General features: G+C 32.1%; 1 protein-coding gene across 1 annotated transcript in view; it reads left to right on the top strand.

Annotated features, from left to right (window-relative positions):
* Positions 1-19,123, top strand: part of LOC130900723 (abhydrolase domain-containing protein 2) — a 51,495-nt gene extending 32,372 nt beyond the window's left edge. The window contains exons 5-6 of the mRNA XM_057811532.1: positions 13,781-14,130; positions 15,950-19,123. Of these exons, the coding sequence (XP_057667515.1) occupies positions 13,781-14,130; positions 15,950-16,134 (535 nt within the window). The 3' untranslated portion in view covers positions 16,135-19,123. The remainder of the gene's footprint in view (positions 1-13,780; positions 14,131-15,949) is intronic.
* The last annotated feature ends 298 nt before the right edge of the window (positions 19,124-19,421 follow it).

Genomic DNA, 19,421 nt, shown 5'->3' with positions numbered 1-19,421 from the left:
TACTGGTTACCTAAGCAATTTATAAACAAGTTTGATGCAAAAGCAGATAGATGCATGGTAGGTTACACAAATTACAGATTATGGCATATAGAAGAGCAGAAGATAATAGTATCTCGTGATGTAATTTGATGAGAGGATATTAGACGAAAATACAAGTGGAAGAGACCATGAGAATGAAAGTGAAAAAGAAAGTACTGGAGAAGGTGAAATAATGAATGAAGTAGAAAATAATGAATAATGGTTCGAAGAAGGAGGAACAAATAACGTTGTAAAGAAATAAAACATGTTAGCTGAAGTTCCAGAAAATGTTAATGTTATTTATTTAAAATGGATGATTCCAACAAAAGAAATAGAAGGGAAGGAAGAAAAAAAGGCCCGTCTTGTAGCTAAAGGTTTTCATGAAGAAATACCTTTTGATGAAGAAATTTATACCCTCGTATCCAGAATGATGACATTAAGAGTACTCTTAGTCATGGCACTGGAAAAGGATTTTATAATTCATCAAATAGATGTTAAATCAGTATTTCTCAATAGAGAACTGAAAAATCCTGAGTATATGTATCCTCCACTAGGTTTAAAAAATGTGGAAGAGGGTTACGTGTATAAGCTTAAAAAGGCTCTTTATGGTCTAAAATAGAGTCCTAAATGTTGGTATGACCGCTTACATATGTATCTATGTGCGAAAAATTATTGCTTATATATAAAGGGTAATAGTTATTTGTTAATCTGGGTTGATAACATTATAATTGTCTCTTAGTGTGCAGATGAAGTGAATGAACTTGAAGAACAGTTAAATTTTGAATTTCAGATGACAGACCTTTCAAATTAAAATAAATATGTATTTATAGGAATTGAAATTGAAAGAACAAATAATGAAATAAAACTTTCCCAAAAAACATTGATAAGAAAAGTTTTGGTTCAATTTCAAATGAATGATTGTAAAAGTTTGGATGAACAATTCAGCCAAAATTAAATCTAATGACTCAAGAAAATTTTACAGCAAATGTACCATACAAACAACTTGTAGGTTCACTTATGCATATTATGTTAGGTATGAGACCTGACTTTTGCTTTGCAGTAACTTATTTCAGCCAATTTCAAACCCAAAATTATGTTTTAAAATATACTAAACGGATAGTGTAAATGTGAATATTATTGCTTTTGTTAATTCTGATTTTGCTCAGAATATATTTTATTATAAGAAAAGTATTAATGGATTTATCATCAAAGTCAAAGAAACAGCCTGTTGTTGCTCTGTCAAGTTTTCTTGAACAAATTCTAGAATATCTGATTCATCAAGCAAGTAATCAAATATTAATTTATGAACACAATCAGTCATGCATAAAAATGGCGAAAACACTTAAAACGAAAATATCAAAGCATATCGATGTTAAACATCATTTTATTATGGAATTAATTTCGAATAATATTGTGAAACTTAATTATGTATCTACTGATCATCAATATGCTGATCTAATGACAAAATCATTGTCTTACGTAAAATTTCATATTTTTTTAAAATGTATTGGACTATGTGAGTACACATAAGTAACTTTAATAGAATTGAGGGTGAGTTTCAGTGTCACCAATTACTACAGAAGTAATTCTGACGAGTGACACATAAGAATATTTTTTTATGTTTTTTTGTATCGGTTTTCTGTCTGTAATAAAGTGATAAAAAGTAACACGTGAATGAAGTTTTATCAAATGAGTAATTAACACCTGGCAACAAAAATAATTACATATCGTAACACTTTCAAACCATTTTTGATGTATATCAGGTGTTTTAGTCGTGCTATTTTTACATCCTGGCAGAAAACACGATTTATAAACCATTTTTCAGATTAATAAAAGTTCCATAATAATGCTTGTTTTAGAATAACCAAGAGAAGAATTGTCGTATTCACTTTGTATCATATGTTCAGTGTTTATTTCATACCTATGACGCCACGTAATATGGCGGCATTACTGAAATGTTGAAACTACCTTCGAAATTTTTGAATTTTCAATAATTTTTTTGTCTATAAATATTGATCAAAGAGTTAAAAAAATTATAATAAAAGTGGTATACAAACTATTCAAAACTATTTTTTTCTCAAACGATGCAAAACTCATAACAATAACATTGATGCAACTTTTGATACCATAGAAATTAGCATCAAATTCTTGAACGCTCTTCATTTTTTCAAAATAGCTGAGAAGGTTTTACTTTTCCTTTATTATAAAATGCTGCCGTGTAATCTCAACCTGTAAACGCAAGGAAAACATGAAAGGCTATGCCATAATTTGATTTCTAACTTCAACGCTAAATTGGTACAATGAATGCAATCAATAGGTTGATTATCATTTGTTTGTTGCTGAACTGGCATGCCAAAATTCTGATTCAATAAGTTTGTACATTTTCTAACAAAATAATCAAAATTTCAATATCGGAAGTTTTAATCAAAATTCTTGAGCTTGGTTCCGCTTTATAAGTTTGAAAAATAATCCTTGTATTCAACTCTTCATGATGACATTCATAATTAGTTACTTCAGTTTTTGTTTTCAGGAATTTTCATGAACTCGATAAGAGTATTTTTTTAATGTTAAATCCAACTGACCAAATATTTATCTAAGCATACCAATTATAAGCGAATGCGTCTCCATCGTAAGTAGGTGGAATTTTTTATTTATTTCGTGACTGAGGTGCTAACATTTCTCAATGACCTTAAAAATGTTTAACCCTTAATAAAAATTTTCTAACGCAGACCAATTAATAAAACCAATTAACCTCGTATGACCAATTTCTGGCCATTCAGATGTATAACTGATTAATCGAAATTCCGCACTTGAGGAAAATTACTTTTGGATATAATCAAGAATATTGCATCATTGACTGCTTAAAAATAAAGATACAAAACCCATAAAAAATTACACTCATTGTGAGAATATAAAAAGACCAATACAATTAAGTATCTGGTATCTTATTCTCCAAAACCTGGGGAAACTACCAGGTATGATCCTTATTTAAGTTTATACCAAAAAAGGCACCTATGAGCAAAAAACATATTGTGATTATACATACATTTATACAAAAAAGTTGATTTCAAAGTCTGGATAATTCGATTGCTGCATAAAAAAGCGGCAACCCTAAATACCTGTTCACGCCAGAATTAATTCAAAACTCATGAAAACTGGCAACGCTGTCCGACCAACCGACTACTGAGCGAATGGAAGAAATGAGATATATAATAAGTTCTGTTGTTAAAGCTATGTAAAAAATTTTCTTACAAATAAATGTTAATGTGAACGTGTTAATAATAACTATAATACAAAACATGGTCCTTACGAGCGGATTATAAACAAAACCAGTGAAAATTCGCAATAAACAATATATTATTAACAACTATAACCCAAAAACAATTTACCACGTGCTGCAAGCAACTATCAACGAGTGCAAAGTGATCGACCAAACAAGTAGTCGATACAATATCACGGCGACCAAACATCAACTCAACTGGCCGACTAGTTCAATTGCAAGAATCAGGCAGTTCGACCGAAATCAGAGTGAGTTTGTTCCAAATTATTTATTTCCGAATTTTTCTTTCCATTTGCGATTTCAAAGCTTCTCTGTTTGTGCTTGAACAATTTGATAATATAAAATGGCAGAACTTGGCAAACTAATAAAGAAAAGAGGTGTAATTAAAGCTCAGTTAACTATTTTCACAAAAGCGGTAAATGAATTTGCAACTATATCTAATTTAAGCCAAACAGAAGTTACAAAATTAAAAGATAGGTTACGTGATGCCGAAAATTATCTTGACGAATTCAAATCATATCAATTAGAAATAGAGTTACAGGATGATATAAATTTAGATGAGCAATTAATCGAACGAGAGAGATTTGAAAATTCATATTATGATGCAATCGCTGTTGCTAAAAACATTTTACAAAGCTACAATAATCACGATAATGATACAAATCTTAGCGTGATTTCAGACAAAGCTTGTTGTAAAAACGAGGGTATAAAGCTTCCGGATATATCACTTCCTAAATTCAGTGGAAACTTTGAAGATTGGTTAGAATTCAGGGACACATATAAATGCCTTATTCATGATAGTAAAAAATTAGATAATATTCAAAAATTTTATTACTTGCGAAGTGCACTAGGAGGAACAGCAGCGGCGTCCATTTCCAAAATCAAATATACGGCCGACAATTATGAAGTGGCATGGGCCACAATTTCAAAAAGATTTGACAATACTAAAAAATTAATATATGAACATATTAGAGCTATTTTTTCATTAGAAAATATACAAAAACCGACAGCTGAAAAACTACAAAATTTAGCTGACGATATTCACAAACATTTGGGATCTATTGAACAATTGGGGCAAAATATAACTAATTGGGATCCTCTACTAATTTTTTGGATTACTAATAAATTAGATACTAGCTCAAACCTTGAATGGGAAAGGAAAAATAGAGATCAGGAAGAATTGCCAAAGTTAGATAAATTCCTACAATTTTTACAAAAACGTTCCAATTTTCTTAATATGTTAGAATCAAAGAACAGTCTCAGTTTAAATAAATCAGATTCAAAATTTAGTAATGAGGAAAATAAATTCAATAAACAAAGTAGAGTAAGGTCATTGACCTCAAGTACATATACATGCTCCTATTGCAAGAAAGAGCATTCAATATATCGTTGTGCAGAGTTTCTCGGATTAACAATAACACAAAAAAAAGATTTTGTCAAAAAATCAAATCTTTGCCATAACTGTTTGCGTTCGGGTCACTCTGTCAAACAGTGTAAATTAGGGCCTTGCAAAGTGTGTAAAGCTTGGCACAATACAATTTTGCATGAAAAACTCGAGATAGCGGACAACGCGAGCTCAAGTTCCGCAGCACTAAGCAGTGGCGTAGTGGTACCAGCGGCGGGGCAGGTGCTATTATCTACCGCCTGTTTACTCATTTCAGACAATTTCAATAATTTTCACAAAGCAAGAGCGTTATTAGATTGTGGTTCTCAAACTTCCTTTATAACGGAGGATTTGCAAAAGCGTTTGAATATTGCGACACATAAAGCAGATCTTTCAATTTTCGGAATTTCAAACAATATTTCAAAGGTCAGTAAAAGGTGTAAGGTTTCATTTAAATCTATACATACCAATTTTAAAGCGCATGGCAATTGTTATATTCTAAAAGAGATTACAAGTGTGATGCCGTGTTGTCGAATCAACACGCAATCTTGGGCGATTCCAGGTGATCTAAAGCTAGCTGATCCACAATTCAACATTCCCGGACCAGTAGACATGCTCATTGGCGCGGACCTATTTTGGACAATTTTAAGCAATAACAAAATTTCGTTAGGAAAAAATATGCCGCTATTAATTGATACAGTGCTAGGTTGGGTTGTATCTGGGCAAATAAGTACTAACAACGTTGAAAAGGCTTCTTGTAATTTAAGTATAAACCAGGAATTATTAAATTCAATAGCCAAATTTTGGGAAATCGAGGAAATATCTAGCACGCGACAACTTTCTCCAGATGAACAATTTTGCGAGGACAATTTCATCAAAACTACTACCAGAGACGCGAACGGACGTTTTACAGTCACTATACCTTTGAAGCAACAACCTTCTAGTTTAGGTGAGTCGAAAGCTCAAGCCGAAAAACGTTTCTATGCATTAGAACGAAAATTCAGGAGAGATCCAATGCTGCACAGCAGATATATACAATTTATGAACGAGTATAAAGAGCTAGGCCATATGACAATTTGTAACGGCAATGATTCAAGCTTCGAATATTTCATGCCGCATCACGGAGTTTTGAGAGAAGAGAGTTTGACCACAAAACTACGGGTAGTTTTCGATGCATCAGCGCCCTCTAGCAACGGTCTATCCTTCAACAATATTCAAGTCATTGGACCCGTTTTACAAGACGATTTACTATCAATAGTCTTAAGGTTTAGGAAATATAACTATGTAGTTTCGGCAGACATAGTTAAAATGTACCGGCAAATTTCAATAACGCCCGAGCAAAGGCATTTGCAAAAAATTGTATGGCGCGAAAATCCGAGTGATAACCTGGAAGTCTACCAGCTAAATACCGTTACATACGGGCAAGCCTCTGCCAGTTATCTTGCAATACGCTGTTTAGCTAAACTCGCTGAGGATATTCAAGAAATGAACCCGGAAATAGCCGAAATCATTAAGCACGACTTTTATGTAGATGACCTGTTAACAGGTGCACCTACACTTGAGCATGCGCAATACATATGTAAAGCGATAAGTGACACTCTTAAATCGGGATGTTTCGCACTCCGAAAATGGTGCTCTAACGACACCAACGCGCTCAAAAATATAAGTTCAAATGATTTAAAATCCGATATACTAGAATTTGCGCATGATGGCAAAACAAAAACATTAGGCTTGATATGGGTTTGCAATAACGATAAGCTTCAATATAAAATTCATACCAATCCTATAGGTACAAAGGTCACAAAACGCACAATTTTATCTACTATATCAAAAATATTCGACATCCTTGGTTTACTAAGCCCATGTACTATTATCGCAAAAATGATAATGCAAAAATTATGGGAAAATAAATTAGCCTGGGATGACGCTATTCCAAAAGCTATATCTGAAAATTGGGTAAGGTTGGAGAAGGAGCTTCTTATTTTGAACGATCTTGAGTTAAACAGACAAGCTATTTGCAAGAATGCTGTTGAATTACAACTGCATGGTTTCGCTGACGCTTCGGAAAAGGCTTACGGAGCCTGTGTTTATTTGAGAAGTATTGATTCCGATCAAAAGGTTCATGTATCCCTGTTATGCGCCAAAGCAAAGGTGGCACCTATAAAAACAATACCAATCCCGCGGTTGGAATTATGCGCAGCATTGCTTCTAGCCCGCCTAACAGATAAAGCTAAAACTGCTTTAAAAATTCAATTCAAATCTTTCACACTTTGGTCGGACTCAACTATAACTCTAGCTTGGGTACGCACAAGCCCGAATCTGCTAAAAACATTCACGGCCCATAGAGTGGCAGAAATTCAGTCTCTCACTAAACACGCCGATTGGAGGCACATCCCCACCCACGATAATCCAGCAGATATTGCTTCAAGGGGAATATATCCTAGTCAAATTTTAAACTCTGATTTGTGGTGGCGCGGCCCTACTTGGCTAGCTAAGGACCCAAGTTTTTGGCCCAATGACAAGCTGGAGGTGGTTCATGATTTACCTGAACTTAAATCCAGTCTTCTGACCAATGTTGCGCCCCCTACTCTGAGTTTTCCCTTTGAACGTTTCTCAAATTTCTCAAGAATGCAACGAACAATGGCATACATTTTACGATTTAAGGATAATTGTCTTCAGAGAAATCGCAGAAGAGGCGGTTCTCTTACAGTACAGGAGTTAAGTGATTCTCTAAAATGTCTCATTCGAATTTGTCAATCTCAATCGTATTCTACCGAAATTGAAACATTGAAAAATAACAAGCCTTTGAGCTCCCATAGTAATCTATTAAGTCTTAGTCCCTTTCTAGAACCCGATGGTTTGCTACGCGTAGGAGGGCGACTAAAACATTCAAATTACTCCTTTGACAAAAGGCATCCAATTTTGATCAATTCAAAGCATCATTTTTCAAAGCTACTATTTTTACAAGAACATGAACGCCTATTGCATGGCGGCCCTCAGCTGCTCTTAAGCACTATAAGAGAAAATTACTGGGTTATATCCGGTAGAAATCTTGCACGAAAGACTGTTAAGAATTGTGTGAAATGCTTCAAATTCAATGCTAAAACCATACAGCCAATTATGGCCAACTTACCGCGCGATAGAACTAATCCTTCTAGTGCATTTTCAATAGTGGGAGTTGATTACGCGGGGCCATTTATGATTAACGATAAGAAAGGTAGAGGTTGTCGTTTAAGTAAATGTTATATTGGCGTATTTATTTGTTTATCAACTAAAGCAGTCCATTTGGAATTGATTTCTAGCCTTTCTTCAGAATCATTTATTCAAGCGCTATATCGTTTTGTCTCTAGACGAGGCAAACCATCAAAAATATTGTCCGACAATGGAACAAGCTTCGTCGGGGCACAGCGAGAGCTAAAGGATTTTCTAAAACATGGCAGCAACACTATAATCGAGAAATGTAGCTCTCAGAATATAGAGTGGAGGTTTATACCACCCTACTCTCCTCATTTCGGAGGTTTGTGGGAAGCAGCTGTCAAAAGCGTAAAGCATCATTTAAGGCGCGTTTTGACCCAAGTTCATTTATCATTTGAAGAATTTGCCACAGTTCTCGCACAAATCGAGGCGATTTTGAATTCGCGTCCTTTATGCCCACTGAGCTCTGATCCCAACGATTTTGGACCTCTTACCCCAGCTCACTTCTTGATTGGAAGACCAATAATTGCAGCACCTGATCAAGATGTCACCGACATAAAAATGAATCGACTTTCCAGATTTCAGCTCGTACAACAATTAGCACAGCACTTCTGGAACAGATGGAAATCTGAGTACATTGCGGAGCTCCAAAGACGCACCAAATGGAAGTCCAACCAAGGCCATCTAGTAGAAGATTCTCTCGTTTTAGTGAAAGGCGAGAACACTATGCCCACTCAGTGGTTATTAGGTAGAATCAGCAAGCTCCATAGAGGCCCTGACGGTATCGCGAGGGTCGCTTCTATAAGAACTCCCTCTGGAGAAATCATCAAAAGAAGCTTTCAAAAAATCTGCCCCCTTCCAGTTGACCTTTGAAAGCCATCCTTATGCTTTCAACGCGGGGAGTATGTTCACGCCAGAATTAATTCAAAACTCATGAAAACTGGCAACGCTGTCCGACCAACCGACTACTGAGCGAATGGAAGAAATGAGATATATAATAAGTTCTGTTGTTAAAGCTATGTAAAAAATTTTCTTACAAATAAATGTTAATGTGAACGTGTTAATAATAACTATAATACAAAACAATACCAGGCAGTTAATAACAAGGTCACCACTCCTGGATATAAAATATTGTAAACAATATAAATAAAATAGTGCAGTAACTTGGTAATTAGTAATGTAAATACATTTAAATAGTACTTAAACAAATTTTAACTAGAAACTATGTTTTTAATCTTATCTATTACTTTAATAAAAACTTATCGTTTTAGCATAAACGCAATTAAGTATGATCAAATAATTATTTTAATGTTTAGTGTTCATTGTTATTGATTAATTTTAAATTAAGTTTTTTTCAATACTTATATTATTGTTTATTTTAAATGTAGGTTGAATAATCTCTTTTACTTGAAATGAATTGGTAAATTTATGATGGATTTTGCATTCAAAAAGAATTTTATTTGTAATGAAATAAGTAGTACTAAAATTTCACTGTATCTTAATATATAATCTTTGATAATTTTCTAAATAGAATTACATGACGCGACACTTGACAAACATATAAAATGACTATTCATTTGACAATCAAATTTATTAGATAAAATATATTTGCTCGAGAATATACACTACTTAAACTTTTTAAATTCATATTTCAAATTTACGATTCATAGTAATTATAACAAAAACAAAATCATTTGTCTCCGAAAACTTTCTTTTGCAAAAACAAACTGTCATTTGTTTAAAAAAAATCTTTACCAAGAATAAACTATAATTTGTCTTCGAAACCTGTCTTTTGTATCATTTGACTTTTACAACTGTTTTTTTCTTAAAACAAAGTGTAATTTGTTTTGGAAAACTGTATTTTTCGATAATTCTTCTTTGAAAACTATCTTTCCCAAAACAACCAGTAACATTGTAGGCGGCAAAGGGGCCGTTGAGTACATATGCTTTCATATGATTGGTCTTTTAAAACTGTCTTTATAATTTGATTTAGAAAACCGTATTTGTCAAGAACAAATTATAAATTTCCGTTGACAACTACCTTTTTCTGAAATAGCATATACATTGTTTAATTGTCTTTGAAGCATGTCTTTTTCAAGAAAATCCTATATAATTTGTCTTTAAAAGCTTTATTTTCCAAGAAAAAAACCTTTAATTTGTTTCAGAAGATTATCTTTTTCAAGAAAAAACTATTATTTTTTATATGAAAACTATCCATGCAAGAAAAACCTATAATTTGGTTATGAAAACTGCCTTTTCAAAACTAAACTATAATTTGTCTCCGAAAACTGTTTTTTTTTTTCGAGAACAAATGTAAATTGTATTAGAATACTGTTTTATCCAAGAAAAAACTGTCATTTGTTTATAAAAACTATCCTTTCCAAAAAAGAAACTAAATTGTTTTTGAAAACTGTCTTTCTCATAAATAAACTATAACCTTGCTTGAAAAACTGTCTTTTCCAAGTTAAAATATCATTTCTCTTTGAATAAGGACTTTTATAAGATGAAACTATATTTTTTTAACTACTTCTTTCAAGAACAATTTTGATTCAAGTTTTGCTTCAATCTTGGACAGATTATAGTCTGATTCAAGTGTACCATTTTTTTGTATAATTTTTCAGTAGTTTCGAAAATTTCGACCAAGGTATCGTTCGATTCATATTGTTACCTAGAAAGTTTGAGAAAAAGTCCAAAAAGGCACTGAAAAAAATTACAAAAATTTTAAACTATTGAGTGACAGTAAAATGATTTCTTTTTTTGTGAATATCTGGAAAAAATTTTAAAAAAAATCTAAACAAATCAGTAAATTTGCTAAAAAAAGTTCCGACTTCAAAAACTGTAACTCAATTATTTATAATTTATACAGAACCCTGAAAATAGAGCCATAAACAGGTAGTCCGGCTTCCGCACGCGTTTTGTCACTCTGACACAAAAATAAAACAAATATTTAAACATATTAAATATGAATATTAAGGACTAAAAAATTCATGTGTTGTGATACATCAATAAATAATAATCCATGCGCAAAAAACTTTATTATTAAACTAAAACCCAAGATTTTTTACCCATAGTGAAGTTATTCTTAATAGGCTAAAAATAGATAACCGGCTCAAAAATGGTTTCGAAGTCTCATGGTTAAAAGCTACTCAAAAATATTAATTGAACTCAAATTTTAAACTGCTATTGTTTAAAAAATTGTTATAAACAAATACATTGTTTATGAGTAAATCAAAAAATTTTTTTGTATTAATTGACGAAAATTATGATTTTTAGAGAAAAAATGGTTTCTTCAAATATTTATTTACTGCTAAAAAAACGTTTGTTAATTAAAAATTGTTTTTTGTGACTAAATATTAAAATTAAGGAACCCTTTTATTATTAAAAATCATAATTCTATTATTTGTGAAGATTTACAAAAAAGCTTTTTCTATTCTTTTTTAAATAGTTTTTTTTTAAATCATTTTTTCCATATATTTTGTATACTTCATTCTGTAATAAAAGTAGCCATGTTTTTTTGAGCATCCTAACGATGAGATATCGAAACAATGAAGATTTTTGAAAAAAAAAGTTTCTATTTATTTTTTTATTTTGTAATTGTTCAAAGCTTATTTTAAAAATTATTTTTCCTTTATAGTTAGATATGTTGTAAAAACACGTATTTTTTGGTTTTTTCAAAGTATATTTTCAATTTTGTAGTTTCATATTTCGTTACAGGAAGGATGGCTTCCAGCATAATAAATTAATTATAAATTTGTTTAAAAATAGACAAACGGAACAAAATCTGATTAAGAAAAAGTAGGATAGTTTCTTCTTCTTATGATAACATCCAAGCCAACTAAATTAATAATAATAATATACCTGTTATACTCATTATAATTTTACAATATCAATTAGACAACAAAATATTATGTCCGTTGGTGGAGCAGGCGTGCGGGGTAAAAAACGTTCAACAATTTTTTTAATCAAACATTACGACCGGAGCAGGTCGAATGACATGCGTACAAACATGATTTTAACATTTCTTGTAAAAGTCTCCAGAAGCTACTTCTTGTAGATACGATTACTTTTTGCACCGGAAATTGACCATTAACTGTATGGCATTTGGCATAATTATATATTTATGTACCAACATCTCGTCGAAACTTGTATCGAGCCGTAACTGTGTAGTTGGTGAGATTGTCAAATGATTTCTAACATGTAGATCGAAGGTTTAAATCATCTGTCGAACGAAATTATTGTTAAATAAACCACATGCTCTCAGTCCAAAGGAAAATAACAAAAAAACTCGCAAGCACCCTCATCCAGGTAAAGTTAATAAAAGCATTTTAAAAATAAGACCAGAAGAGTGGTCGAGTTGGTACATACGTCAAAAGATGAATAAAAATTTATTATAATATTATTATATTTACTATAACCAAACTAAAAGTGTAATCGCTGTATGAGAGTAAATAACACAGCATACACTATTCTTGAAAGGGGTCAAATTTATATAAACTTCAAGCGCTCACATCTTTGATATTGTTATAATAATTTTTTTTCCAAGTCTATTATTCCTGTCATACGTACAATCCTTGTCCTCCAAGGCCCCTTATTTTTTACTTTTAAGTCTTCTTGAATACTTCCCATGTTCTATCATTTGTTTACTTCTTAAATCAAATTTAAAAAAAGATAGATCCTATTGCCTATCAGTGGACCTTACTTTTTAGAGTACGATCCGAGTGCACTGTATCAATTTGTTTATGTCTCGTCCGTTATTTGTCTGAAAACGATACACTTTTGATTCTTGAAAATTGGTCTTTTAATCTTTTAATTTTACAGCAAGGTTCTAAGGCTTTCCATCTCAACTGACGCTTCGTTGTTGCAGTCTGTTTTCCGTTAGCTTCGAGTAATTTAATTTCTTGTATTCGTAATCCATCTAGTGATCTTACTCGACTTAGTGAGATGTAGGCGATTTTGTTTTTAAACCTCCAAGAATCTTATAATTATTTATATGATAAGTAATTTTTAAAACTTTTAAATGTTATAACCGATATTTTACTATACTTTTGTCTTAAAACTTTTTTCGAAAAATGCATACTTTAATTTTTTTGTAAAAAATTTGACCATTGCAGACCGTTATAAATTATTTTTTTACGAGGGTACCCTTAAAGATATGAAGATGGTTTCTGTTCGGCTGTTTTTAGCAAGGTCAGACGTATTTGAATCTAGGTTGAAAAATTTTTCATCTTATACAGGGTGTGTATAAAAAGTGTTCAAAGCCTAACTCCATAAATATCAAATTTCTTTATTTTTTTAAATAGAACCACCCGGTTTTCTCTATTTTAATGCATTCAGGGGTAAAAAATAAGGCAAATTCGTGTATACTTTCCTATACCTAAACCTTACCGTTATCCAGATATTAAATGTTTTCTGTATGTATTAAAATAGAAAAAATCGGGTGGTTATATTTAAAAAAATAAAGAAATTTGATATTTATGCAGTTAAACTTTGAACACTTTTTATGCACACCCTGTAGATCTCAAAAATGTCTTAATATACAGGGTGTTCAATTTAAAATAATAAAGTTACAGTCGGCTCTACTACTATAAATATTTTGCCATATTAGAAAGTATAATTGTTACAAGCGCCATCGTAGAATTTTTAATTAGATCATGCTTTTTCATAGGGAGTCAGCGAGCATGCAAAATTTCAAGTTCATTTATTAATGAGAAGTTATTTAAATTTTTATTTCAAAATTTGTGCTATACGGACAAACAGTGTGAGTTGAATAAAATATGATAAAAATATTTCCACTTCCATACAGTTCGCCAATATAACGGTTGATATTCTTTAGGAATGTCTAGTAATATATTAATACATCGCATTCTAAAAAATAGTTTTACTTTCATATTGATATTTTCCAGGGGTTCCAAATATATGCTTAGTTGGCAGAACTTTAGAAGATTTTATCTTTATGTAATGACGGAAAATTTGAAGAACACCATATTAAGACACCGCAAAACGTTATTGTGCGAAGAATTGAAGAAACGTTTCAATTTGAACGAACACGAAATCGTATCTGCCGCAACGTTACCAGAACTAGACGAAGCATACGGAAGGAGAGTATACCAGTTCAATACAATTTCGGATTATTATAAATGGAGTTCAAGTAAATATTACTTTGAAAAAATTCAAGTACCGATGATCTTTATAAATGCCATCGATGATCCAATCATACCAGCACCATTACTGGAACCAGTTAAAAAATTAGCAAGTAAGTTTTTTTAAACAATTTTCAATAATAGTTTATTATTTTATTGCGTTTTGAGAATGCAAAAGTTTTTCACGCTTACATTTGTAACAGTAATCCAAAAACGACTAACTAGCAGCAGTACATACAACAGACGCAGTACATACAATTAAACAAATAATGTAAAAAGCACATAAAAACCAAATAGACATGCTCTTAATCGATTTTCAACAGGTCTTTCATTATATCGAAAGACACCATCTATTGACAGCACTAAAAGATCAAGGTGTAGATTTAAAACTGCGAAGACTATGAAAGAATCAAGGAGAATCTGATTAGTTTGTAATAGCAGAGGAGTAAAACAAGGCGACTCGCTGTCGACAACACTATTTAATTTAACATTAGAATATATATATATATATATATATAATAGGAAAAGTTCATAAAGGAAATTTAAGGTCAAGTGGGGGACAAAAAATCGCCTCTGCTGATGAAATAGTACTTGTAACCAAAAGAAGAACGTTAAACGAGATAGTTACAGAAGGAAAGCGGATCGGTTTAAACAAACGACGAGACAAATCCCTATGATCTTCAAAAATCCGACTACGGACGGTTAACTTCCAATACGACCGTCAATGTCTTTCAACATTGTCGTCAACCCTATTTACTTCATCTACACATAGGATGAATGCTGTTGGCACCAATATTTGGAGCCAGCGTCAAAAGCATGTCTATATAAGGACTAAAGTTAATCTCTTATTTTTCTTCTCTTTATTTCATTTTTCACATATTTATAAAGACGGTGCTCTTTTGTATTCATAAGCCGTAGCCGCTATCCGTTGAGGAAGCGAGTGACCTCTGCTCGAACTTCATCGTCGCTCTTGAAGCGTTTGCCAGCTAAGTTATCTTTTAGCTTTGAGTAGAGGTGATAAATGCTGGGTACTAAGACCGGGCTGTATGGGAGTGGAGGCTTAATAGTTTACCCAAATTTCCTCAAAACCTCCTGTTTTTAACAAGCGCCGTGACGACCTCTCTGGTAATTCTGGAGCGCTCCAGAGTTTGGTCAAAGTTTCACAATATCTGTCTGAGTTTATTGTAGTCCTAGGTTGCATAAAATCTGTAAGGAGTACCTCCTTCCGATCTCAAAACAAAGTCGCCATAAACTTTCCTACCGACTGCATTTGTTCGAGTTTCTTTGGTGGCGGTGAATGAATGATGCTACTGACGAGATTGTTATTTTTTGCGGGGATATAATGAAACACCCACGTTTTATTTTCTATGATGATAGAGTTCAACAACTCATTGTTGCTTACTCCTCACATTGTTGAAGAAACTTGCAAGTACACTCAGCTTCCGGGGCAACCAACAAGCTATCACCTAGCTAGAATTCAACGTTTCTGTTAAATTTCTTTCAATTGTACCAAGGGGAGCTTCAGAAATGCTTTCAACAAGTTCACGGAGGTTTTTGAGTAACTCACTGTTGACTTTGAGAAAGTCGCATCCAAAACCTGCTGTCTTTCATTTCGTTCCTCATCTTGAAATTCTGGGCGTCCCTCAATAAAATCCCTACAATCTTTGAGAACGTGCTAAACGGATATGAACTCTTCACCAATCAGTTGTCGATGAATTTCCACGAGCAGTAACCAGATTACTTTCCGAACCTTGCAATTGGCGATAGTGGCGATCAACACTTCCATTTCTGACGGCTGCCAAACGAACACTGACCGATGAAGCGAATCGCGACTCAAGATTGGGTACTTTTGGTATAACCATCGTATTATTAGTTCTTGTTTTGTCACTTCTCTAATGTTTTGTAAATGAATAAACAAATTTTTCATTTCAGTGGAAAAAAATAATACAGCATACATTGAAGTAGTGCATGGAGGTCATTTGGGTTTCTACGAAGGTGGACTGATATATCCAAATCCGGTAACTTGGCTCGACAGATCGCTTGTGGCTTTAGTCGGTTGTTTGACACTTACTTCGGATGAAATGTCGTTGAAATCACGTCACTCCTTAGAAATATGAAATGTATTTATGAAAAAGAAAAGAAAGGACATGCTTGTAGCTTTCATAAAAAACAAATAACTAATGGGGCGTTATAAGAGCTTTGATAGTTTTGACTATTTACACACAAAAGTCTTTAACATGATTTTTTTTCTCCAATTTTTGTTAACTGTTGACATTTTGTGGGTAAATCATTTACAATTACGGATTGTATTCGATGTGACTTATGTAAGATAACACATTTTTCAGATACATAAATAAATAGTTAATAAATTGTTTGTATATTTAATTTATGTCTATTTTCAATTTATTTAATCACTACTATACTAGCTTTGAAATGGACAATGTATGTGTACATCCCTCAAGATTGCATAGTCGAATATTATTCAGTGACAATATAAAATTTCCATTCCATAGATATTCGACATGCTTATTATTAATAACACTGGTCAACAAAATTTTAACTTCTTTTTGTCACCGGTAACTTATACCAAATTTTGAATGTACCATGGCCACCAAACAATAATATATCAATTGAAAAATATTGACACATTTGGTTTCTGGTAGGTCCCTTTTAAGTCCCCAACAATAATCTGCTAGTATTCCTGGACTTTTTTCCCTTGATAACGCTCTTTTAATAAGGAAATGTCCTGATGAAAACTTTCGCCTTGTTCCTCCCTCACAGCACTCAAATTCTCGGGGAAGAAATCCAAATGAGAGTACAGGATATGTATTTTTAAAGACATATTACATTCCAAAACTTTGTATTTATGTTTCCTAGGAAATTTTAGACAACATTTACAAAAAATTGCCAGGTGACTTTTTCCAGATCATTTAACTTTTCTTTAAAGTTTGTATTCTTCATTAGTTAATGTATTTGTGGACCAATAAATATTCCCTCTTTAATTTTTGCCTCGCTGAGTTTGGGAAAATTCTCTTTCAGGTATTAGAATCTATTGCCATCTTATGCATAGCTTTTACAAAATGTTTCATCAGGCCGAGCTTTATATGCAACTGTAGTAAAAGTATGTCGTCAGGGTTCAATAAAGAATCATTTTTAATATTCTTCTGTCATTGAGTAAGTTACAATTACATTTTCTGCCTCCGCTGTTCCATTCGCAAATGAAACAGCAAAATTTTGTGCATCCAAGCTGTAGCATAAACAAAAAAAGCAATGATTTTAAAATCTCCACAAATTTTCCAAACATGTTTATTGTATTTAATTTTTTCAACAAGGAACTTTGTGTTCTCGTAAGTCTCTTTCCAATCACCAGTGACTTGGATAATATTCAACATTCAATAAATTCATCACTACAAGATAGTTAATACAAAAGATTAATTCATCTGCTTTAGAAAAGTAAGGTTTCATTCCATTGTCACGATGTGGGAAATAAGAAATTTTCGTACCAGGAGAAAGTAAATTCCAGTCCTTTAATCTAAACTCCAAAAGCTCAGATTGTTTTAAAACAAATTCAAAACACTTACTAAATCGTTTAAATCACTTTCACAGTTCATAATTTGGGTCACTCTCTTGAGATACCTTATGGGGTTAACTAAGAAACAGAATTCTGAATTTATGCTTGATTTGGAGGCTTTGGCACAGGCAGTTGAGCATTATTTATGATTGATCTGTTGGCTGAAGACAAGTTTGGGTACTGGACAGTGTGTTTGGACTTTATGCTTGATTTGGAGGCTTTGGCACAGGTAGTTGAGCATTATTTAGGATTGATCTGTTGACTGGTGACAAGTTTGTATACTGGACAATGAGGGTACATCAAAACAAATAAAAATCATCACAAAGTTCGTGTGAGAGAAACAGTGTTTACCAGTGTAATTATTTAAATCTCCTAAAAATTTTTGTGAAATCACTTTGAACTAAATTAATAAGAACAAAAAACAGAGAAGAAGAATCAAATCAATACTTATACTAAATATTGTGTATAGGGTGAATATTAGTTTCTGAAACATTCCTCACTTAAAAATACATCATTTATTCATCTTTGAGAACAAATTTTTCTTTTAGGTTAATTATTATAATGTGAAAAGTAACTCCTGTTATTATTAGCATTTTCCATTATTTGTATAACTATTTTTAAATTTATTGGTCATATCTTTTACAATCTGAATCAGTGTACAATTTTGCATTACAAGTATTTATATATGTAAATCTAATCAAAAATCCCTTCTTTGATCGTGAACCCCTCATCATTTTCATACATACAATAAGATGTATAAAATAAAAAACGTCAAAAATGAAATGAATGAGTAGCAAGAAAAAACAAAATGAGCATATTTATATTATAATAGGGGAGCCAAAGAAGCTAAATTGAGATTTTCTCAAGCTTGTCACCTATTTAAAGTCTCGATGATAGGAAGAATAAATTGTGACTATAACGAAAGGTAGAGAATTATAACATACAATAAAAGCTATTTAAAAACAATCAGGGTATTAGATGATAATACAATTCATTCATACTATTCCAAAATCAAATATGATTATTTTAGAGGGATTTTATTAATCTGACGGTTTTCAATATTTTTATTTAATAAACCAAATATGACAAATGGTATGAAAACTTTCTGAAAAAAATTAAATACTGTCAAAAAATTGATTTTTAATCATTACCATTATAATCATTGTCATACTGTTTGAGAGTCAAAAATCATGATAGAGAAATATGGATTGGGGTCATGTGCTTTACTTCTTGTGTACAAACTAAACTTTTTCTATGAACAATTTTATGGCTTGTGGAAATTTACATTTATTCAGCTCCATTTCATTATAATCAGATTGTCGGTGTATTGAAATGGATACTTTTTAACTTAAAAACTTAATTTTTTTTACTTTTCTAAAACTGATTTAGACGCACGATTCGTTAGAAAGGACTAAAACATAGTGAGAGTACTCTTAAGTATGCAAAATATTCCCTTATATTGATCTGCAACTCTCGAGGTCAAAAACTCCCAGCTTGGGCTCCCCTTCAATTTACTGTCAAAAAGGAAAAATAAACTAATGGGGTCTACGATTTAACTCGTGATCAACTACTAATTGTATGAATATTATAATTGGATGTATCGATGTCAATAGATGTAGATAGAGTGTAATATTCAAGATTTAATTCCAAAGTAGCAACAGTTGCATATTACTATTTAATTTTACATCTTGTATAAGTAAACTGTTAATGTACATCTAAAGTTTGCAATTATATTACATAAATCTTAAATAGACATTCAGTTGACATATATCTGTTGTTGACTTTAGAATTTTATCTTATACGACTCAGCTTTGGTCTACATTTTGATGTTTG

The sequence above is a fragment of the Diorhabda carinulata genome, chromosome X (assembly GCF_026250575.1).
Source record: "Diorhabda carinulata isolate Delta chromosome X, icDioCari1.1, whole genome shotgun sequence".
Classification (NCBI taxonomy): domain Eukaryota; kingdom Metazoa; phylum Arthropoda; class Insecta; order Coleoptera; family Chrysomelidae; genus Diorhabda; species Diorhabda carinulata.
This window is presented reverse-complemented; position numbering and strand designations above follow the sequence as displayed.